Raw genomic sequence first — 24068 nt, 5'->3', positions numbered from 1 at the left:
AACTAAACTAAGCTAATCTAAGCTCTCTCCCTCTATCGTATGCAGGCGCACAAGATCTGACACCGGAGAACGATATACCCATAGGTCGGAATGTTTTGCAGTTAACTAACATACAGGAGAGCGCGAACTTCACCTGCATAGCTGCCTCCTCGCTGGGCCAGATCGATGCGGTATCCGTGGTCAAAGTGCAATGTAAGTAGAAGTCCAAAGCTATAGATTGAAATACAAACGAAAATATGTCTAGTTTCAAGTACCCTGCAAGGCAACGTTCAGCTTAAACTATAAAACATTTCCTTATAGATACGTTTTGGAGTTAAGAATAGAGTTTTAAGGACGATTTATAGTTTATAATTATTATCTTGCATACTCTAAATACTGTATTTTCTCTCTGTCTCTCCCTTTGTGCAGCACTGCCAACGGCGCCGACGGATGTGCAAATCTCCGAAGTGACCGCAACGTCGGTGCGTCTGGAGTGGTCGTACAAGGGACCCGAGGATCTGCAGTACTATGTCATTCAGTACAAGCCTAAGAATGCGAATCAGGCCTTCAGCGAGATCAGCGGCATTATAACCATGTACTATGTGGTGCGCGCCCTAAGTCCTTATACGGAGTACGAGTTCTATGTGATAGCTGTTAACAACATTGGGCGTGGCCCGCCCTCGGCGCCAGCGACTTGCACCACGGGTGAGACAAGTAAGTATCCCCGCCCGTAACCGCAATTCTAACATTACAAGAAATAAACCCACTAACTGTTTTTCTATATCTTCTTCTGTCTACTTCATACGAACGCTGCCAGGATTTTTCAGCAATTTTCAACAATCTGAGTTTGCTTCTTTTTTATCGTGTTGCGTTTTTAGATTTTGTTTATTTTTTCGTGAATTTTTATGTAAAGCGCAGTACTTACCCGTTTCCCATTATGTCTTTTCTCTTTTACATTTCCTTCTCCTTTCGCTCTCTGCATCACAGGCGATTTCTCATTCGGTGGCACAAGTAAGTATCCTTAGCATTTGCTTCTTCTTCTTCTATGCCAACAAAATTTTACGGCAAAAACAATTTCAATAACAATTCTTGAGAGGCATTCACATGACATTAGCCCCCTGTAGCACCGAGCCCCCCTCCATCCCACCTCTCCCATTCGCTTGAAATCAAAGGTAACTGCAATGTTTAAAAATGAAAGCCCGTTGCATACGCAACTGCTCAATCTCACACACACACATACGCCCACTTGCTCGTCTGATGTATGTGTGTGTGTTAAGAGGCAGCTGGCTCACGTCGTCTAGTGCCCGCCACCATCCGAAATGTGGTTGGCAACGCATAAACTTTGCATTGTTATGCGTTCATATGAATGCGCATCAATGTCGTTTCTCTGCTTGCAAGTGCCTTGCATATGTATGCGTGTGTGCTCGTATCTATGCATGTGTCTGGATGTGTGTATGGCGCGATTTAGCCACGGCAATTGCGCGTAAGCAACCCATTCTTACAACTGCGTTCCGCTTGCTGCGCGCCGCCCTTTTCTCCACTCCTGCTGCTGCTCCTCTTCTAGCCTGTCTCGCATTTTTTTAGGAATTTGTTGTAGCTCGTCGTATAAAAGTTGAAAACTTTTATTGCCACAATTATGCTTATCGCTTGCCCAATATCGTTTCGAAATATTATTTCGATGGCGCCGTTTACAGCCAGACCTCAAGGAAAGGAATAGAAAACGCAGAAAAACTAGCAAAAAATTTGCTTGAGAATTCAGCAGCAGGTCGCACGCATTAGATATTGACACGTGTCAGAGGTGCTTAGGTAGCAGCTGAGATGCTCGAATTTACGGTCTGCAAGTGCAACAATCGAGTGCCATAAACACCAGACAGCTTAAACAGTCACGATGGGAACTACCTGAGTCGTAGCTATACTGGATTACGATGTGATGATTCGAGTTTCATCTTGAATCAAGCTCAAATGTAATGTATGTTATCTAGTACATGTGCAATGTGTATCTGTTTCTTTCGCTAATTAATTCGTTTATCAATCCTCTCACCAACTATACTGCTATATAGTATAGCTATAGCTGTATAACCAACTCATGTGTTGTTGCTGACTTATTCACACTCACTCATTATCACCACTATTCTCTATTCTCTATGAAGCACGATTACATCAAAAATCATTAATGGATGCTGTCGGTAGCCATGTTACTTTGCAGCGACCAATCAGCTATAGCCGCTCTTTAAATAACTTTTTTCTGTGAGCACAGTAATCGGTGACTCTCTCAATGCACATTCTCTTCACTCTTTTTAGTGCAGTATGTGTATTTTTAGACATATACATCATAATGATAAGTGCGAATAGAATAGATGTATATGGCTGTAGCTCATCTGCTCATAACAGTGCACCATAAGTGCGAATGAAACAGCTGTATATGATTGTTGGTGATCTGCTAATAATCATCTGCACTACTCACTCTACATCATAATTGGACGCTTAACATGAATGTATTTATCTGTAGCTGACCTGCTCACTATTATCAGTACTTGCTTGGTGTAAAGACCGACTGGCAGCTCTTCTTTTCCTTCCTCTCTCGCTCTTGCACAACTTCGCTCACTATCTGTGCTCTGTTAATAACATTGTTGTACACTTAACATTCAAATGTTGTTTTTGCTTTTGCATACATTTCAGCACAGATCGATAAATGGTAAACGTCGGCCCATCTTCGCCCATTAAATATAAATTCATGTAACTTTGGCTCTTGCATTTCAAGCTGCCCCAAATCATTATCCACTTCCGCTTGGTCGTATTGTCATCTATTTTGGTTAATATTGCACAGATTCGAATCAGTAATTTATGCTTTTCATTAATTCTCAACTGAGACTTTGCCTAACTGCAGCATATCAGAAACTTGACGATTTTCACGCTAGCCGGAAAGCTGAAAGCTGTTGCTGCCTCAATTTGCATCAATTATAAACATACATGCAGCAGGTACTCAAGGACTTCATCTTTCTCTCTCTCTCTCTAATCCTTTGATCGATTGTCTGCATTCAAGCCTTTGAAGTGGCTGATGCCTTGTATTGCAATTTGGCTATAATGTATACAACTAATATGGTCTAATACATTTAAGTTTAATGCTCACACACACACGTGCACACATGCACCCAGAAGTGTGTTGGCAACTCTTTAACAGCTCCTTTCGTCATATAATAGGTCATGGGGCTTGCTTCCGATGTCTTTGCATGAGTGACTGTGTGCATACGGGTATGTGTGTGTGTGTGTGTGTGTGTGTGTGTGTGAGTGTGGGTGGCTGCTAAGAATTTAGTGCCCTGTGCTCCAAGTATGGAGCAGTAGGCGTGAGCAGGCATGCAAGGGATACATATTAATGGAGCGTATCCGTATGTAATGTATATGCTCTTAAATGCAGCTTACGTGACGCTCCCACACACATGCAGCAGAAGGAGCCAGGATAACTGCCTGGGTAGCGGGGAAGCCAGCAGCTAGGCATCCAGGCAGCCAGAAGGTGACGGAGGCGAAGCTATTGCAATTTTTGAGTGCCCCATGTGCTGTGCATGCAAATCTTAGCCTAGACCCGGCAAATGGCAATGGCAGCTCGTTCTATCTATAGCAATCGCACGCACACATACACACACACTTGTGTAACAGATGAGATGGCTACGATATAAATTGTGGGTAAAACGCTGCAGTGGCACCCCATGTACAAGATATTGCAGTAAAATTGTGAGAATTGGAATTTATTGATTGGCCATTAACCAATTGAGGAGCACAAGAAAAGGAAATGTTACAGCACACACACACTCACGCACACCCGCACGCTATCCAACATGGAGCAGCAATTGAGGCGAGATCCACTGCTGCTGTTGCCCACTAATTAGTGGGGCCTGGCTTTAGCTGCTGTTAGCTCTACCTATCTCCAATGCCAACCACAGCTTCTGCTGCTATTTCGGGTGTTCGCCAATTTCACGCCTCGCAAATACATTCCAAGCATGTGCCAATGTGGTTATGGCCCCAGTATGCCCAACAAACAGGTGAACTGCAATTGGAGTAACCCCAACTGAAACCAATTATAACAATCTGAAATCTAGCGAATAATTCGCCTTATAAATAAACTAAGTAAACGCGGTGTTGGATTAATATCAATATCCTTTTCTAATCCCTACAAAGACAAATATCAGCTTGCCAGTCGTACCGACTTTTGGCAAATTTGTAACCTGAACCGCGGTAAAATCCGGTTATACCGACTCTGCTTGTATCATCCGCAAGTTTATTGCGACACGAATTGTAGCATCTTTCGGGTATTGCGGCGATCCCGATCCGAAAGTATGTAGTAATAATCGTATTGTACTCTATATTTAAATTGACAGTTTATTACCTAATTTGAAACAGCTGGCTATTTATTAATAATTACATTTTCTACATAGGATTCAACATGTATTTTTTAATTATTTACCTGTTTTATGTGTACGAATTCTAATTTTTAAACAGGATATTTAAAACTTAAAATTCAACATTTATTATTTATTTGTTATTGATTTAGTTTTTATTTACTTATAAACTTTTTTACTAGGCTTAGGTATCGGTAAATTGTGTTGTCCTAGATTATCATTATTATCACCGGTTATGCAGATTCATCATCACAAAATAATAAAACCCCAGGGCAACCGTCTGGCATATAATAGGGCAATAGACAGTTTTGGTAATTTCAACTGATTTTAGCTGCAGTTGTTAGGCATTGTGTTTCGTACCTCGAAAATTAGTTAATGTGTGCGCGTATGTGTGTGTTTGTGTGTTTGTCTGTGTGGGTGTGTGTGTGTTAAATGTTGACCTATGCGTGTTTTTGCAGCATTGCGTTGCACATTATAAATGCAAAATTCGCACTATAATGCGCCGAGGCAGCGCAGTGCAAAAATATGTTTACTACGAGGAGTCCGGCAGACGGACGTGCATTTAGCAGAACTTCATTCCCAGCGATTGTGATGGATGATTGTTTGCATTGTGAAACATTTGTGTGGAACGTTGAATAGACCTAGCGTTCTCTTTCTCTCTCTCTTGCTCTCTCTTCCATTCTCTGCAGCTACAACCATGTTGTTGCCTATTTTCGACCTGGCCCTTCGATTTTAAATCCTGCTGCAAACGCCAAAAATTTCATTTAGCGGAAACGCATCAATCGGCTGACTGTCTGTCTGTCTGCTTGGACTCTGGCATTTTCGTAGTAGTATTTAAACTGCATTTCTAATTGATTAAAAACTATTCGAAAAGTGAATTACTTTAGTTAACATGTCAATCTGATGCAGAACCGCTTAATTATTATGGAATATTCATTTTGAATGAACATGAATTAAGTTGATATTCAGAGGGATTGGATATTCTAGATTGTAGACAATTTTCTTGATGGTCTGTCCCAGCTTCTCTCTCTCTCTCTCTCTCTTTCTCTTGCATTTTCAGAATGTAGATGATGAACTTGCTCGCTTTTGTTTTTAAATGTGTTTACAATGATAATAATCCCTTTTATCTCACTCGGACTCACACTCTCCCTCTCTTTCCTTCTGTCTCTATCTCTTTTCAGAAATGGAAAGTGCGCCACGTAATGTGCAAGTGCGGCCGTTGAGCTCCTCAACGATGGTTATTACTTGGGAGCCACCAGAGACGCCCAATGGACAAGTGACCGTAAGTACCTGGCATTGAGTACGCATATTAAACAAGAGAACGAACACAGAGTCCGGCCAAAGCTGCACGGCAGACCAAGTCAGGGGTCGACACTTTGTCACGTCGAATGGCCAGAGATCCCGGGGCGGCAGGGAGACGGCACGAAATGACGTTAGCCATGTTTGGCATTAAAACACAGACGGAGAACAGCAGACAAGCAGGCGGCGGAGCAAGGGGCGCAAGACAAGCGGTTAAATGCAAATGTGCGAATGAAATCAAAGCCACATAGTTAGCCAGTTAGCCAGCAGTTGGCTTGCAGCTTGTAGCTTGTAGTTTGCGTGCTCCAAGTCAGATCCTGGCTGCCACCTCCCCGCCTTGCCTGGCTGTACTTTGATCGAGTCAAGTGCTAGGCCGCAATTGTTGTCGGTCGGTCTCCATTTCCTCTATTGCTGCTGCTGGTGCTGCATGGCTCGTGGCACGTCGTGCTGCAGCTGCAAACACTGCTCTCGCCACAAGGCCAACATTATATACTACGCAAATCTGAGACCACAAGCCATATTTCATTCGAGCCAGCAATTTATGGTCAGCAGAAGGTTTCAAGAGATGCGACTTTTAATTGAGCTCTACGCGAAAGAGGTTTCAGAGGACAGTAGACTTGTGGCGTAGTGAGAATTTTCTTCAGTTTCATCAGATTGTCCTTCTAATCGAGGAACTTCTTAAGCTTATGCGCTCATTAAATTAATATTAACAATCCTCTTTGCATCTCTCTCTTCCTAAACCGCAATCTCCATAGGGCTACAAGGTGTACTATACGACCAACCCGAATCAGCCGGAAGCCTCCTGGAACTCCCAAATGATTGACAATAGCGAATTGACAACGGTCTCGGAATTAACGCCCCATGCCATCTACACAGTCCGTGTGCAGGCGTACACCTCAATGGGAGCCGGTCCTATGTCCACCCCGGTGCAGGTGAAGACACAGCAAGGTGAGTGCCAACAGCCCACGGCCTACGCTCTACATCCACTAATATGCGGATGGGCAATTCGTATGCAATTAGTTGCGATGTACGCAATTATCTTGACTGCTTAAATCAACCCGCATAGATATAGATTACACCAATTATTTAATTAGGACTCGAAATGTTCAGCTCAATGCAGATAATTAATCATTTCTGGCAGTCTGGCAACGCTGAGAGCATTATCTACGCACTGCCTTCCACTTGTTTGTTTTGCATTGTTTAATTGGCTATCGAGTGTCATGATTTGATAGTTAACAGATATTATTTGCGTCAATATGGACTGCTTTTCTCTCAACTCGAACTTAATTTAGAGAAAAAATATAAATACAACATGACTTTATTTAATTTGACAGATAAGTGTTATTTAATAGAGCTTTCTCGATTTTGGTTTTGTCATGGATTCAATTAGCTAATTCGCTTGTGTGGCAGGTCAAGTCCCGAACTATTTATTATTTCAAGCAGACCTTTAGCCATCTCGCAACGCTTGTCATAAAGTCTAGCTTATTCTGCATGGCAGACCGCTTTAAATTTGATAAATACTTACTCTGGCAACTCTGGAACAGTAGAATTTTCTTTCTTTTAGCTGAATGCCAAGTTGATCCGGATCAAATGCATTTATAACATTTACCATCTACTTACATGGTGTGCCTCTGTATGTGTATACGTGCGTGCGCGTGCGTGTGTATGTGTGTGTGTGTGTTATGCTTGTGCATTCTGGTGTGCAGCAAATATTCATTAAATTTGACTGCTGAAGCAATTGCATTTGCCATACTTTGATATGCAGCTTTGTGGCTTCCGAGGTCTTCGACTGGCAGCCAGAGAGCGATGCCAGAACGACACACCGTGTGCTAGGGGGCGTGGCAGTCTAACAGTGTGACTCTGAATTTGTTGCATTCGCTGTTGTGTTGCCTAATGCGCTTAGCTACGTTTTGGGCCAACCTCTCTGACCGTAAGCCCTTCCTTCAACCCCAAGTGAGTCAATTTACGCAACGTGCATAGATTCCTTTATGTATCAGATAAAATATTGCAAAAATAAGATAAATTGAAAACTTTTGAATTTCTTATAATGTTGTTAGATCGGATTACTTGGCATTTCATTGATTATATTGGGTGAAATATTTAAACACGATTTCTAGGCATAATATGCGCTTTAGTTTCTGTTTGTCTGATTCCAAGCTGAAAAACTAAAAGGCTCTAGTTTGAAGTTATTTATTTTAGGTAATCATAAATTGGAGATAGAATAAACTGTTACCGTTTACGCATTATTCACAATTGAAATGTGGGGTGTCACATGAAATTGTATTACTTTATTAGATCTATTTGAATATGCCAACAACCAGAATGGGGACAGGCCTTCGTTTTTGGCCATGGCCAGGCACGCTTGCATTTCAATATTTGGCTCTAGCAAATAATTCAATCAATTTCGCAGGCTTCAGGTGCGCTCCATGTTCATGTGGCTGGCCAGCTGGCTTACATGTCTGCCGAGAGTATCTGAATCATAATATCTGAATGGGCGCATTTTCTCGTATATATGTATATAAATAAATGCCGCATTGATTTGTTTGTGTATTTTATTTAATTTCCGTAATTTCCGTTTCATTATTACCGAACCAACCGAAACCGTAACCGAAAACCGAAACCAAATATGTGCCTACGTGAATGCATAACACACACACACACACATATATATATATATATATATATGTATATGTACATATATGTATATCCACAATTTGATACATCTATGCGTGTATGTATTTGTATGTAATGTATTTGTATGCCTCTGTGTGCAGGTGTGCCATCACAACCGAGCAATTTCCGGGCCACTGATATCGGCGAGACCGCAGTCACATTGCAGTGGTCCAAGCCGACTCATTCCAGCGAGAACATTGTGCACTACGAGCTCTACTGGAATGACACATACGCCAATCAGGATCATCACAAGTGAGTTACATACATATGTATATGAATGTACATATTTATTAAGGTATCAGATATGCATAACCGAGCTCTACTCCTGCAGGCGCATTTCGAACTCCGAGTCTTACACGCTTGATGGTTTGTATCCCGATACCCTCTACTACATCTGGCTGGCGGCACGTTCGCAGCGCGGCGAGGGCGCAACGACCCCGCCCATTCCCATTCGCACCAAGCAATATGGTAAGTGGCTGAGACTCTTTGATCCTAAGTTAAGTAAACGGATATCCGCTAAACAAACAGAAACAGAAATAAAACTCAACTAAGCCGTAGTACGAGTTCCTCTAGCTTAAGTACAAATACAAAAATACAATATTCAAAAACTCTAAACATAAATTTCGTTCCATTTAACTATAAATATATACAATATACATTAATATATAACTACTTACATACATATATGTCATATTCGACGCCTATAAATGTAGTTGACTATTCAGTTCAAATAACTGTTTATTGATAAAGTATGTGTGCGAGCGTGAGTGTGTGTGTGTGCGTATTTCCACTGTGTGTTATGGCATTCGCAAGGATACAGGTAACAATGAAGTATGTATGGGCGTGTAAGAGTGTGTGTGTATGTGTGTGTGTGAGGTATGTTCTGACTTGCACTTTTCTACCTTAATAATATATATATTGTATGATATGTGGTTGTTTCTAGTTAACTGCAAGTTTATCTGATATCAGTTATCAAATACTTATAGTTCAGTTTATATATATTATATATAATTTATACATTTATACATATATATACACACTAGACTACTCCTAAATACATTTACTTCCAAGTTATCCTAGCTTAGCTAATACATATAACATACATACAACAGGTTAGTTAGGCATACCAACACCTACATATGTTTAAGCCCACGTCTATTCTGATATCGAGCTGGCAAAGGCTGGGCCTATAACAGTAAATAAGGCTTCATCAATAGAACGGGGAATGATGTAATCATTTACAGACATTGACATCGCGAGTAAAATAATCGTTTCTTTTTTCTTTCATTGATTCTTTGCTTAATAACTATATATTTTATTTGAAGAAATTGCTTTTGTTTTATTTATTTATTAAATTTATGTTTAATGCCTGTGTTTTATAAATTCCTTTTAAAGACTCTGCGCTCTATTGGTGAAGCATAACCTCAAAAACAAAAACCTCACACGTTAGCCAACACTGTAAACAACACCACATCACAAACTGCAGTACAAAAAAACTAAAAAAAAACGAAGAGTAAATTTAATTGTTATATTATTTTGATTTCAAATGATATTTATACTCGAAAAACAAAGAGATACATATATACATATTTGTATATATATGTATATTTAAGTTTATTTAGAGAATGTGTATGTAATTTTATTTCAAGTCTTGATTTATGCAAATTATGGTTAAAAGTATCTGCAGCTCTTGCCTAGCCTTCGCATGTCTAAATTTGAATGCAACTGCACAAAAAGCCACAAACCAAAATTTCGAGACAATAAACTCTGTCGCTCTCTTCTAATTTGCACTACTTTCCCCTCTCACTCACTGCCACTCACTCACTCTGTCTCTCTCTCGCTCATTACCTCTTGCAATTGTAGTTCGTAATTGATTTTGAAATGCGCTTTAATAGAGTAACACACCAAGACAAATGTTTGTTGGAGCTTGAGTACAAATATGTCTAAATATGTCTCTATGCACATACAATATATTATATTAGTTATATATCTAAATATAGCTACATATATTTGTGTGTGTGTGTGTGTTTATTCTATATTTGTGTTGCATCACTTTTGGTTTTCATATTTGCACGTTTTGCATACTCCTAGCTTGCTTTGGCGCATAATTAAAGTTTAAGTGGTTCCAGTGGTTCTCTGGCTTAACAATTGTTTTGTGGCTGCCCAACTGGGAGAGCGATAGAAAGAGAGAGCGAGAGAGAGGGAGAGAGGGACACTGCTGACTGAGTGAGAAAGAATCAACCAAACGAGATATGAGTTTGGCATGCGGATTACTACTTAGTGGTGCACATTGACTTATTCCTTGCAGTTTGTCATGCACGTTATTTGAAATGGGTTTGCAATTTGGGTTTTTGCTATATATCAATTAGTCGTAGTGATTGCGTTTCAATTAAGCATAACTCTATTATTGCCATACAAGTTTGAACAATTTTAGTGCACTTGAGATAGCACCGAGGATATGCTGAATATATATGTACATATATACATATATATTTATATTTATATAAATGTTAGTTTCTGGCTTCATGTTCTGGCTATTAGTTTCATGTTTTATGTAAGAAATAAAAACAAATTAAAAACCCACAGCCACATGGTTTATGCAAATTTAATGTTCATAGCAAATGTGTGCGTGTGTGCGTGCGTGTATGTGTGTGACCTGTTCAATTAGTTTAAGCTCGCCTTAAATATTTGCATCAAGCTATATAAATTATATACAATATTTGTAGAGCTCGTTTAGTGCACGCTTTTGCAACTTTAAATTCCATCTATATTATATATGCTATTTACCTATTATATACTACCTATTTTTTCTCAGTGTGTAGCTAGTTTTTCAGCTCAAAATCGTTACCAAAAAATATGCACAATTTAATTTAAGCGAGAAGAAAAACTTCTCCAAAAAAGAAAAGAGAAGAAACGCTACATTATTTGCATAAACCATTGGATCGATCAAAAAGAATTTTTATGTCTCGTATTTGAGTTTCGAGCTTATGATTTTCATATAACACCTAACTTATATGCCAACTTATATATACTTATGCCAATTATCCATTATGTCATTTATTCAAACATTATTTTGGTGCTTTTTTTCATTACATGTTTTTGGTTTGAAAACTATTTTCGTTTTGGTTTAAACGCTAATCGCTGAACGCTATGAAACATATCTCTCTCTGGCTATAACGCAACCAAATTTTCAATGCACAAAAAACGAAAAAAAAAAAAACAACCACACGTTCCCATCTATATTGTGTAATTAGTACCAGGTGCTCCGCCACGCAATATTACGGCGATTGCGAACAGCTCGACAACGATCGCGCTGAGCTGGCTGCCTCCGCCCGCGGAGCGCTCCAACGGCCGGATCATATACTATAAGGTGCTGTTCGTCGAGGTGGGCCGGGCGGACGACGAGGCGTCCACTCTGACCCTGAACATGACCGAGATTGTGCTCGACGAGCTCAAGCGCTGGACCGAATACAAGATCTGGGTGCTAGCCGGCACCTCTGTAGGCGATGGTCCGCGCTCCCATCCGATCATAACGCGCACCCTAGAGGATGGTATGTATGCCAATGACAACCTTACCTATGCGTAAGTCTCTCTAACTCTCTCTCTTTGTTCACATTTATCATTTATCAGTTTCTCATGTACACTTATTTTTCATCCTCATATTTTACATTTAGTTTAATATTTTTAGTTTATTTATATCAAACATTATCCAACCTAACTAATTAATCAAAAAATGAACAAATTCTTATACGATTTTTGAATTTTGATATCGAGCATCCCCAACGCAGGAGCTGCCGGAAACGCCGCAATGGAGCGTTTTGTTTTTGATTTTCTTTTTGATCAACAAAATGAAACCCAAAATATAAATTTATTTGTATGCGTATGTGTATGTCTGTGCGCGTGTATTTACCCGGAGTCGATTTAGCTATGCGACGGGCAATTAATGTCAATGCCACATACACATGCCATACTCATATATCTAATATCATATATCATATATGTGTTAAAGAAAAGCTGCAAACATTCATATATTTTTGAATGCAGCTATATTTCATATTCCCCTTTTCTTTGTAGACTCTATATTTATATTCATAGTTGTTTCCAATTCAGTTTTTAATATATTTATGTTCTGATCATGACAATATTATTATATTTCTCATCTCCTTTTAAAGTTCTTCCAAATTATTTCTGTCTCAATCCAAAAGAAATTTCCTAACTTTAACTGAACTCGACTTTGACTTCTACATTTTCAAATTTTCAGCTAATATTCTTACGAATACTTCAAAAAAATACTTTAACCCCTAAAAAGTTTATGTTATTCCTTTTTTATTTTTCTAAAATGGATATCCAAAACCCCAAAAATTCTAAACCAATTCCTTAGAAGAAATTTTATTTCAATTACATGTTTTTCTACACATTTTCTACCTAAAAATTTTTTAATCAACAAATCCAACTCTTTTCATATTTTACAGAAATAAAGGAAGAAGTAGTTTGTTAGTTTTTTAAGTGTCTTTTGTTTGGTTCTTTATCATTGATGAGTTCCTAATCAGTTACTACCTCTTATTATTATATGAACTTTTGATTTGAACCCCATATAGTATTGTTTTTGTTTTTCAATTATTTTTGCTTACAAATTGAGAATATCGAAAATTTAAAATTTTTATTGGTACTATAAAATTGCATATTTTTTGGCGCAATTTTTGACAACTTTTTTGCACTTGTATCTCTATCAAATAAAAACGCAATCGAAACTCTTTTTTAGCACAACTCCTATATTGTGTACTATATGCAAGAACGAATTTTTATTATTTAATTGAATCACAATCTGAATTTGCAAATACCAAAAAAAAAAAAAAAAAAAAAAAAAACAACAACAAATAAATCAAAAACAAAAACTAAATTGGTTAAATATTATAAATATATATACGATAATTTTTTATGATATATTGCATCAACTTTTTGTGGTAATTTGTATAGCACAAAACATAATAAGAGCTCTGTGTTTTTGTAAGCGCACCAGATACCAAATACTTATAAACAAACACTTATCTTAAACAAACATCAATATTAGCTAAACATTCACAAATTTATGATTTTCGTGAATTTCGTTGGTTTGTTTGTTGTTTTTTCCTTTTTTCCGAACGAACCACCAAAAGAGCCGCATAAAATATTAAATTGATTTATTTACATAATTAAATTTACGCAATTATAAATGTAAACAAGTACCCAGCCTCCCCAAAAATATGCCTAAATACGGCATAGTTGTGCATAATGAAAGCCTAATCCTCCCGCCCGATACCCTGCAATACCCTCAATTCCCTCCCGCCTCTCTATGCACAAGCTCTTTTATTGTGGTTTACCTAAGGCAAATAATGCAAAACGTTTCGCTGCATTTATTTACACACACACACACATACAAACACAAGCATATTTTTTGTTTTGATTGTACTCACACACACATGTATATAAATATATGTATGTATATATTTATATATTTACATGTTTAATAACTTTTTGCAGCAGCTCATTGTAATATTTTTTTTGGACTTGATCCCGAGTTTGGTTTTTGTTTTTTGATATTTGCCTTTTCTTTTTTTTTCAATTGTGGGCAAACCTTTTGCACTTTGACCCCCACGCCCCTTAATATACATATGTGGCTTTTTTCGTTGTTGTTTATCGCTATGCAAATGCGCGAATACATGGCGAAAATCCTTAAATTGATTTTCGCATAAAAATTATTTGATTTTTGTATTTAATTTGTATTCTGTTGACACATTTGATTAAGTTTTATTTGTCATCACCTGCATGTTTGCCAAGTTAACACATTTGCATCTGTTTGCCCCTACTCTCCGTTTCTCTCACTCCTCTATTACGCCTATATATATCCCTCTCCATCTATATATATTTTTTCCGGGCAGTTAATCTGCCCATTTGTTAAAGCAACAATGTAAAACTGTTTTTTCTCTTGCTCAAACTAATTGTTTATTATTTGTTCTAAGTATAAACTTGACAGCTGAGCCAATAGTTTTAACAATTTATATAGATTTTGAGTATATATGAGAGATAATTAATCTGAAGTGCACACAAAAAAGTTTTTGTGTTTTGCAAAAAGCGACTGAATTTGCATGTCAAATAGCGGTAATTAGAGAGATGGGAATATGTTTTCAGATAACAATACAGAAAAAAATAAAAATAACATAAAAATTATAATTATAATATAATATGCGATTCTTATTGCTCATGTGAATATCCAAAATATGTAAAGGCATTGAAATACTAAGAACTTTAAAGTATTATGGACTTTTGCCTTTTCTAAGAAGGGAAGAATTAATTCTGCTATTATTGGAGCCTACTGCTCAGAAGATAATCAATATACAATAGATTGGCGAAAAGATATAAATAATTTAAGATAAAAACATACACACATTGATGGATTTCGAACCGAACTTCAATCTTACTCTTTTTAAATTGTCGCAGTTTTCCTTTAATTCGAAATCGCAAAAGTAGCATCTAAGACTCTCTCAGACTATCTATAATGAATGCAGATAACTTTTAAGTCATCTATAACTCAAGTGAACGATTGCTAAGCTTCCCAACTTTTCATTTATTCTTCTATTCCTTTTATTCCACTCCAAAACCAAGTATATACTAATATCTCCGTTTATACTTTGACTTTGCTATCCTACATTGACGTACCTAAATGTCTTCTAGCTATAACTTGAAACTTGACTTTACATTGTTGCAAGCCCACACACTTTCACAATTTCATGATTTTCCCATTTTGGTTTACAAACGCTTTTCGCACTCACTCATGAACTTGCTTGTTAGCTGATAAGTCAAACTGCTTGTTAAATTAACCATCTTGATTTACCGAGTACCTGTTAAGTTATTTCAACACACAGTAGAGGGAGAAGATAATGAAGATGATGAGGCAAGGTGTTGGCACTCACTTAGTTTGATTTGACTTTGGCTAAGCACAGTCTAATGAATTGTAATTTTAGTTAATGCTAAGCACCTAGCCAAGTAATCGCAACTAAGTTAACCATTAAGCACACTGCAATTTACCTGTAAGAGCACTCGAAAAAAATCAATGCACCCAGCACAAAGCGAATGTGAACTAAAAGGACATGCACACGCATAGATATCCTGCAGTCCGCACTGGCCACTTTTTCCCATTCAATGTTGGACTTATGAATGTATATTATATGGTATTTTATGAGCACTGCACCTCAAGCACTTCAGCGTGTCTAGTCAGCACATTATTCTTCTGCACAGCTCTCTATTCTCTGTCTGTGTCGTCTACATTATATATATATACATCATTTTAATTGTACTCAATTTAGCACAATCAGAGCTCTGTGTGTGCGCGTGTGTGTGTGAATGTGTGTGACTTCCATTGATATCCCTGCGGCTGCAGCATTTCACAGTCAAAGGGTCAGCGCATAAGTATGCTACAGTATTCTGTATACCATATATGATGTATTTGTATGTGCATATATATGTATATATATATATATATATATATATATATTGTATATGTTTTATTTTCTTAATTTTTGTTTTTTTCGCTCACATATTTCGCTCGTTAGCTTCGTTGCGCTTTGCTTTCAATGCGAAATGCAAATAGCACCTGCCCCAAAGCTGGGCACTTGCTACGTTCCTCCCCCGCTCTGTAATGCCCGCCCCAGCCCCTGCGGTGTCAGTTCCTAATGCAGTCAGCTCGCCTTTTGTGTGTGCTAGAGTAGACTCAAACACGCACACACAAACACGTTGTATGCAGAACGGAAAATAACCGAAAAAACTGGATTATAGCAGAAGAGGAAGAGAATTAAGGATATGCTCAACTGGCATGGGCTGATACTTGTGAGGATATTGGGTTATATAACGAGTCTTTGAAGAATAAAATTTCTGATAAGGCTTAATTTGAATTTCAAAGCAATTGCGTTCTAAGAAAATATGCTATACCATATCAAGACAATACAATATTTCTATACCATATCAAGACCTACATATATCAATATTTTTTTCAGATCTTTAAGCCGATTAAATACTTTTACAAAAATACTCTATACATTCTTGACAATCTGCATTCCCCAACTGTATTTACTTTACAGGGTATACAAATAAGTAAGAGCTGTAAAAAAAACAGCAGCTCAACAATTTCGTAGCTTAACCTGGCACTAGCACGTATCTTTATTTTTTCTATTCAGCAGCGCAATAAAAAGAAGAAAAAAACATATACAGCTATATAGGAAGACCTCCTAGCATTTTAATTATTTTATATACTCATACAGTGAGTGTGTGTTTGTGAATGCATGTGAAATGACAAGAGAGAGACAAAGCTGATGCAAAGTGCTACAGTTGCCATAGCTCTCTGCTCTGAGCCCTCAGCCCTTTATTACTCTTGCCCCACTGTGCAGGAGGACACTAATGAAGCATAATTTAACATTTGTGGCGCGAGTCGCATTTGAATAATTTCTATTATGCAGTTGCTCGACAAATTTTTAATGAAGTGAACAAGTTCTATATGGAAATTAGAAACTATATACGCGTATAACAAGAAATTAAATAATTTATGTGAATAGTCTAACCCAATAAGTGCATTTAGCTTAGCTTTAAGACCTAGGCTTGTTTTAAGCTCTACAAAATACCACATCATAAGAACTATTTTCGACAATTAAATAGAGTATCAAAGCGGGTGTGCCAACAAATATGTACATTTTGTATCAAATATTCATACATGTATTAAATATTCATCCTTCTTCATTTCAACAACGAAATATCTTTAGTTTCTTCTTTTCACTTGATGTCCCAATAATCCCCCTTGTAATATGCACTGAATACTTTTTGTATACTGTAAACTAAAGAACTATATCTTATATCTTTTTTCATATATAAACACACTAAAAAATACCAAATATATCTTTGCTTGGCCACTCGCACCTTGCACTCTACTTGCTCTGTTTCGTGCACCTTTTTTTGAATGCAAACTCGAAATGGAAAACTGTAAAACAAAAATTTTTGAAAACTTTTTTGATGTCTGAATACAAAACTAAAAACAAAACAAAAAAACAAATATTTTGCGAAATTTGATTTTTGAACGCAACTCTTTAATGGATGGTGGTTAAATATTAAAAAATACAAATATAAAAAAATACATTTTAAATCTATTTAGAGAAAAAGAGTGAGTATTTTTAAAATGGTTTGACTATAATGTTTAAGAATGCCCTATACATACATTTATATATATCTAAAGTTAAATATTTGTAATATTCTTTTTGTACTGGTCCCCGAATATTGTTGACCAATCACTAAAGAATCAAATCTCTTTTTGTTTTTTGACATGTTTTTTCTATTTCAAAACAAAACATTTTTTAATGCCAAAATGTCAGCGAGGATTTTGCAATAGGGCTCTTGTCTTTTTTCAACAAGAGCCGCCAAAAAGAACTACTGATCAAATATATACGTACATATGTATATTTACAAATATATATTTTTGATTTCCACTACATGTTTTGCACACGAACAGTAAAAAACAAAATAATTTTTTGAATGCCTACATGTTTGGTTGTGACTAGTCGAAGTCGAGTTGAACAGGAGCGGAAACCTAACTGAGAATGGTCCGATGCTCTGATTCGATCTTGTTTCGATTGTCAAGTTTTTGTGTACATTTTTTGAATCTACTCTATAAGTATTATATATACTACCTATACATTAGCAAGGTATCAATGCACTTCTTATTCACTTTTTGTGCACCTTCTACTACTGAGCAACCTATATTTATTTATTTATTTATATATACCTACCTAAACTATAACTCTAAATATACCTTATACATATAGCACCTAAGCAGCACTTTCTTTGATACTTTATACAATTTTACAATTTACGACATTATATATTTTGTTTTTCTAACTGTGATGTGGTGACTTGGTTGACTTGGAGCTAAGTTCGTTCTGGTTTTTGTATATTTCTCCTAGGGTCTAAGGCAACCTTAGTACTTAGTGTTGACTGTCTCTAGTTTCATATATGTCTTACATCTAAGCAACTTAGTCTTAAGAACCCCAAGATCCAACAGTGTCTAAACAATAACCTAAGTTAGCTCCTAAGTAAACTTAAGTATGCAAACAGTTCTATGCAAAGATATAACTTGTGCTTACCCCAAGCTAATCTATTGTTTCCTTGTCGACGTCTCTAGTGCCCGGAGATCCGCAGGATGTCAAAGCTACGCCCCTAAACTCCACATCCATACATGTGAGCTGGAAACCGCCTCTCGAAAAAGATCGGAACGGAATCATTCGCGGCTATCACATCCACGTGCAGGAAATGCGAGATGAGGTAATTATTTGTGTAGAAATCGGATAGCAAGAATATAGGGTATAAACTAAAATATCATTTATCGCTCGCAACTAGGGAAAGGGCTTTCTCAACGAACCTTTCAAGTTCGATGTGGTCGACACGCTGGAATACAGTGTGACCGGCCTGCAACCCGACACAAAATACTCCATTCAAGTCGCTGCTCTGACGCGAAAGGGTGACGGCGATCGTAGCACTGCGGTGATTGTCAAAACCCCCGGAGGGGTGCCCGTACGACCGACAGTAAGTCTTAAGATCATGGAACGCGAACCAATTGTCTCTATTGAACTGGAATGGGAGCGACCGGCGCAAACATACGGAGAGCTGCGCGGCTATCGCCTGCGCTGGGGCGTCAAGGATCAGGCACTGAAGGAGGAGATGCTCTCCGGACCACAGATGACCAAGAAACGTTTCAACGATCTCGAACGCGGCGTAGAATACGAGTTTCGTGTAGCAGGCAGCAATCACATTGGCATTGGCCAGGAAACAGTCAAGATCTTTCAGACTCCTGAGGGCACACCTGGCGGACCGCCGTCCAATATAACCACACGCTTCCAAACACCCGATGTGCTTTGCGTCACTTGGGACCCACCAACGCGCGACCATCGCAACGGACTCATCACACGGTATGATGTGCAGTTCCATAAGAAAATCGACCACGGTCTGGGCTCAGAGCGAAATATGACACAGCGCAAGGCGGTGTTCACCAACCTGGAGGAGAACACTGCGTACGTTTTTCGCGTGCGGGCGTACACGAAGCAAGGCGCGGGCCCATTTAGTGAGAAGATGATTATAGTAACGGAGCGGGACATGGGACGAGCTCCAATGTCCGTGCAGGCGGTGGCCACCTCCGAGCAGACAGCGGAAATCTGGTGGGAGCCGGTGCCAAGTCGTGGCAAGCTACTAGGCTATAAGATCTTTTACACCATGACGGCCGTCGAGGATCTAGATGATTGGCAAACGAAGACCGTGGGTCTAACCGAATCGGCCGATCTGGTCAATTTAGAGAAGTTTGCCCAGTACGCTGTGGCCATCGCGGCCAGGTTTAATAATGGACTGGGACGTCTCAGTGAGAAGGTTACGGTGCGCATCAAGCCAGAGGATGTCCCGCTCAATCTGCGTGCTCACGACGTCAGCACACACTCAATGACCCTCTCTTGGTCACCACCCATTCGCCTTAATCCCGTCAACTACAAGATCAGCTTCGATGCGATGAAGGTGTTTGTGGACTCGCAGGGCTTCTCCCAAACACAAAGTGTGCAAAAGCGTGAGATAATCCTGAAGCACTTCGTGAAGACGCACACGATCAACGAGCTGAGCCCTTTTACCACCTACAACGTAAATGTGAGCGCCATTCCCTCGGATTACTCCTACAGACCGCCGACGAAGATAACGGTGACCACTCAAATGGCTGCCCCACAGCCCATGGTCAAGCCCGATTTCTACGGCGTGGTAAATGGTGAAGAGATATTAGTTATACTGCCACAGGCATCCGAGGAGTACGGCCCCATCTCGCACTACTACTTAGTTGTGGTACCCGAGGATAAATCCAATCTGCACAAAAACCCCGATCAGTTTCTCACCGACGATCTGCTGCCTGGTCGCAATAAGCCGGAGCGCCCCAATGCACCATATATAGCTGCTAAGTTTCCACAGCGCTCGATACCCTTTACCTTCCATCTTGGCTCGGGCGATGATTATCACAATTTCACCAATCGCAAGCTGGAGAGAGAGAAACGCTATCGCATCTTTGTGCGCGCCGTTGTAGATACCCCGCAGAAGCATTTGTATACATCCAGTCCCTTCTCCGAGTTCTTATCGCTTGATATGCGAGAGGCGCCGCCCGGCGAACGTCCCCATCGACCTGATCCCAACTGGCCCTCAGAGCCGGAGGTTTCCGTAAATCGCAACAAGGATGAGCCGGAGATACTGTGGGTGGTGCTACCCCTGATAACCGCCTTTGTTGTCTCAACCACACTGATCGTGCTGTATGTGGTTAGGCGTCGCAGGCAGCCCTGCAAAACCCCAGATCAGGCAGCTGTTACGCGTCCTCTGATGGCCGCTGATTTGGGGGCTGGTCCAACGCCCAGCGATCCGGTTGATATGCGCCGACTAAACTTCCAGACGCCTGGCATGATCTCACATCCGCCCATACCCATCTCGGAGTTTGCCAATCACATTGAGCGACTTAAGGCCAATGACAATCAGAAATTCTCGCAGGAGTACGAGAGCATCGAGCCTGGCCAGCAATTCACCTGGGACAATTCCAACTACGAGCATAATAAGTCCAAGAACCGGTATGCCAACGTCACCGCCTACGACCATTCGCGTGTCCAGTTGACCGCCCAGGAGGGCGTCCTCGGCTCGGACTACATCAATGCCAACTACTGTGACGGCTATCGCAAGCATAATGCCTACGTAGCCACCCAGGGACCGTTGCAGGAGACCTTCGCCGATTTCTGGCGCATGTGCTGGGAGCTGAAGACGGCGACGATTGTGATGATGACCCGACTGGAGGAGCGCACACGCATCAAGTGCGATCAGTATTGGCCCTCACGTGGCACCGAGACCTACGGTCAGATCTTTGTCACCATCACCGAAACCCAGGAGCTGGCCACCTACAGCATACGCACGTTCCAGCTGTGCCGTCAGGGCTTCAATGATCGCCGCGAGATCAAGCAGCTGCAGTTCACGGCTTGGCCGGATCACGGTGTGCCCGATCATCCTGCTCCCTTCCTGCAGTTCCTGCGTCGCTGTCGCGCCCTCACCCCACCCGAATCCGGGCCAGTTGTGGTTCACTGCTCAGCGGGTGTGGGTCGCACTGGCTGTTACATTGTCATTGACTCAATGCTGGAACGAATGAAGCACGAGAAGATCATCGACATCTACGGCCATGTAACGTGCTTGCGCGCCCAGCGCAACTACATGGTGCAAACGGAAGACCAGTATATCTTCATTCACGATGCCATCCTGGAGGCCATAATCTGTGGATCGACAGAGGTAGCCGCACGCAACTTGCATAGCCATTTGCAGAAGCTGCTAACCACCGAGCCGGGCGAGAGCATTTCGGGGATGGAGGTGGAATTCAAGAAACTGTCGAATGTCAAGATGGACTCCTCCAAATTTGTAACCGCTAACTTGGCCTGCAACAAGCATAAGAATCGTCTGGTTCACATTCTGCCCTACGAATCGAGTCGCGTGTATCTAACTCCCATCCATGGAATTGAGGGCAGCGACTATGTCAATGCCAGTTTCATCGATGGCTACCGGTATCGTTCGGCCTATATTGCGGCTCAGGGACCTGTTCAGGACACCGCCGAGGACTTCTGGCGCATGCTCTGGGAGCACAACTCCACCATAGTTGTTATGTTAACCAAGCTCAAGGAAATGGGCAGGGTAAGCTGAACATGCTGTACATTTATTGAATATCGCCTAATCTGCATTCTCTTTTGCAGGAGAAGTGCTTCCAATATTGGCCGCACGAGCGCTCCGTACGCTATCAGTATTATGTTGTGGATCCGATCGCCGAATACAATATGCCGCAGTACAAACTGCGAGAGTTTAAGGTGAGTCATACCATTTCATACTTCCTATACATCTCTCTATACGACCTCCGTCCGCTTCTGCCCTTCAGGTTACCGATGCTCGTGATGGTTCTTCCCGCACCGTGCGCCAGTTCCAGTTCATAGACTGGCCGGAGCAGGGTGTTCCAAAGTCTGGTGAGGGCTTCATCGATTTCATTGGACAGGTCCACAAGACCAAGGAGCAATTCGGGCAGGATGGACCCATCACGGTCCACTGTTCTGCCGGTGTGGGCCGCACGGGCGTCTTTATCACACTCAGTATTGTGCTAGAGCGGATGCAATACGAAGGTGTGCTCGATGTGTTCCAAACGGTGCGCATTTTGCGATCTCAGCGACCAGCCATGGTGCAGACGGAAGTGAGTAGCCCCAAAATTGATCAACGATCGAGGCTCTATCTCTGCGTAGCCGATTTCGGAAATATGTTGACTGAAACTAATTTCTCTTTTACAGGATCAATATCATTTTTGCTATCGCGCTGCTTTGGAGTACTTGGGCTCGTTCGACAACTATACAAACTGAAGAGGCTAAGCAGAAGCTGAAGCAGTAGCAGAAAAATGACCAGAATTTGGAGTTGAAGTCCGGGCTACAGAGCAAAAACATTGTCAACTCCATGTTCATGTTAAATGTTGCATGTTCGTTGTTTTCAATTGTACGCATAAATACGCATTTACGATAAACACGGATACCTTAACTTTAAAGTATTATAGCCAGATACTGCCCACAAATTACTTACTTATATACTATGCATAGTACGAGGGTAGTCTGAGGCCGATCTTAAGATGGAAGGGTAGCAAAATAAAATGTTATTTAAATGAATAGAGAGTTATTGATAAATCGGAAAAGCTCCCAGGCTATCCTCGCTTATATAAATTTTAATAGCCATTTCATTATCCCTATTTTGATTAGTTTTTAGCATCTCTTATCACTCCCGGTCTTTGATTTTGGTATAAAATGTAAACTCAAGAAGACTGTTACAAGTTTAATTATCAGTAATTTATACTTAAATGCATATATATCCCTATACCTACATATATATATATGTATGTATATCAAGTGTGTGCATACAGTTTTTGCTCGAACTAATCAAAGTAGTCAATCAACTTGTTGTGGTGCGGCGGGGCGACCCGCTCACTGATTAACCTATACATATTTGAACTAAGGACTTGGTAACTTTTAAAAACTTACCGCATAAACGAATCTCAAGAAAAGAAAAGATAAATCTAATGAAAAAAAAAATGAAAGCAACCTAAGCTAAAGGTCGGCTATAACAGATGGTAGAGCAATGTAGTCCAAAATCCATTTATCATAACAATTATATATACATATAGTATATATATTTACATGTATCTGTATCTGTGTGTACAACAATCAATCAAATATGTTTAATATGTTTTTATACTTGACATACTTATAAAGTCCGCCTAGGTTCAGTATATATTCCTGTATAAATCTATTTATATGAAGCAAAAGCAAATGTAAACCGTGCAATTAGTAAAAAGTCTTGCGTAGTGCATATCTGTTAGGACGCCTAGTTAAAATTAGTTTAAAGATTAACTTTAATTAGCGGGCAGCTTTTCTACTTTGTGACATTCCCCATATGCAGCTATCTAGCTAACGAGCGCTATTCAAATAGTAACGATCAAACCCCTAGATCTTTGTACTTGATTAATGTGTTCTTTTTTTTTTCGTTTTATTAAATTATATAAATTCTATTTTGGAAGTCCATTTGACATTCCTACCCAAGTCTAATCATAAGTGCATCCGTCTTAAATTTTTATTATAA

General features: G+C 39.7%; 1 protein-coding gene across 12 annotated transcripts in view; it reads left to right on the top strand.

The window, feature by feature from the left end:
* Lar (tyrosine-protein phosphatase Lar) overlaps positions 1–22968 on the top strand; it is a 169852-nt gene extending 146884 nt beyond the window's left edge. For 9 of the 12 annotated variants that reach the window (XM_089465717.1, XM_089465716.1, XM_089465719.1 and 6 more), the window contains 13 exons: positions 46–192; positions 409–684; positions 967–990; positions 5555–5655; positions 6428–6620; positions 8447–8597; positions 8677–8813; positions 11600–11896; positions 18544–18683; positions 18759–22097; positions 22157–22267; positions 22336–22641; positions 22736–22968. In XM_089465717.1, the coding sequence (XP_089321843.1) occupies positions 46–192; positions 409–684; positions 967–990; positions 5555–5655; positions 6428–6620; positions 8447–8597; positions 8677–8813; positions 11600–11896; positions 18544–18683; positions 18759–22097; positions 22157–22267; positions 22336–22641; positions 22736–22804 (5291 nt within the window). In that variant the 3' untranslated portion in view covers positions 22805–22968. Of the gene's footprint in view, positions 1–45; positions 193–408; positions 694–966; positions 991–5554; positions 5656–6427; positions 6621–8446; positions 8598–8676; positions 8814–11599; positions 11897–18543; positions 18684–18758; positions 22098–22156; positions 22268–22335; positions 22642–22735 lie in introns of all 12 variants that reach the window. The other 3 variants (XM_018003363.2, XM_018003360.2, XM_018003364.2) reach the window with 3 other exon arrangements.
* The last annotated feature ends 1100 nt before the right edge of the window (positions 22969–24068 follow it).

The sequence above is a fragment of the Drosophila arizonae genome, chromosome 3 (genome assembly GCF_054131065.1).
Source record: "Drosophila arizonae isolate 15081-1271.41 chromosome 3, UAZ_ARI_1.0, whole genome shotgun sequence".
NCBI lineage: Eukaryota > Metazoa > Arthropoda > Insecta > Diptera > Drosophilidae > Drosophila > Drosophila arizonae.
Note: the sequence above shows the minus strand (reverse complement) of the source record. Positions and strands in the feature narration are given on the sequence as shown.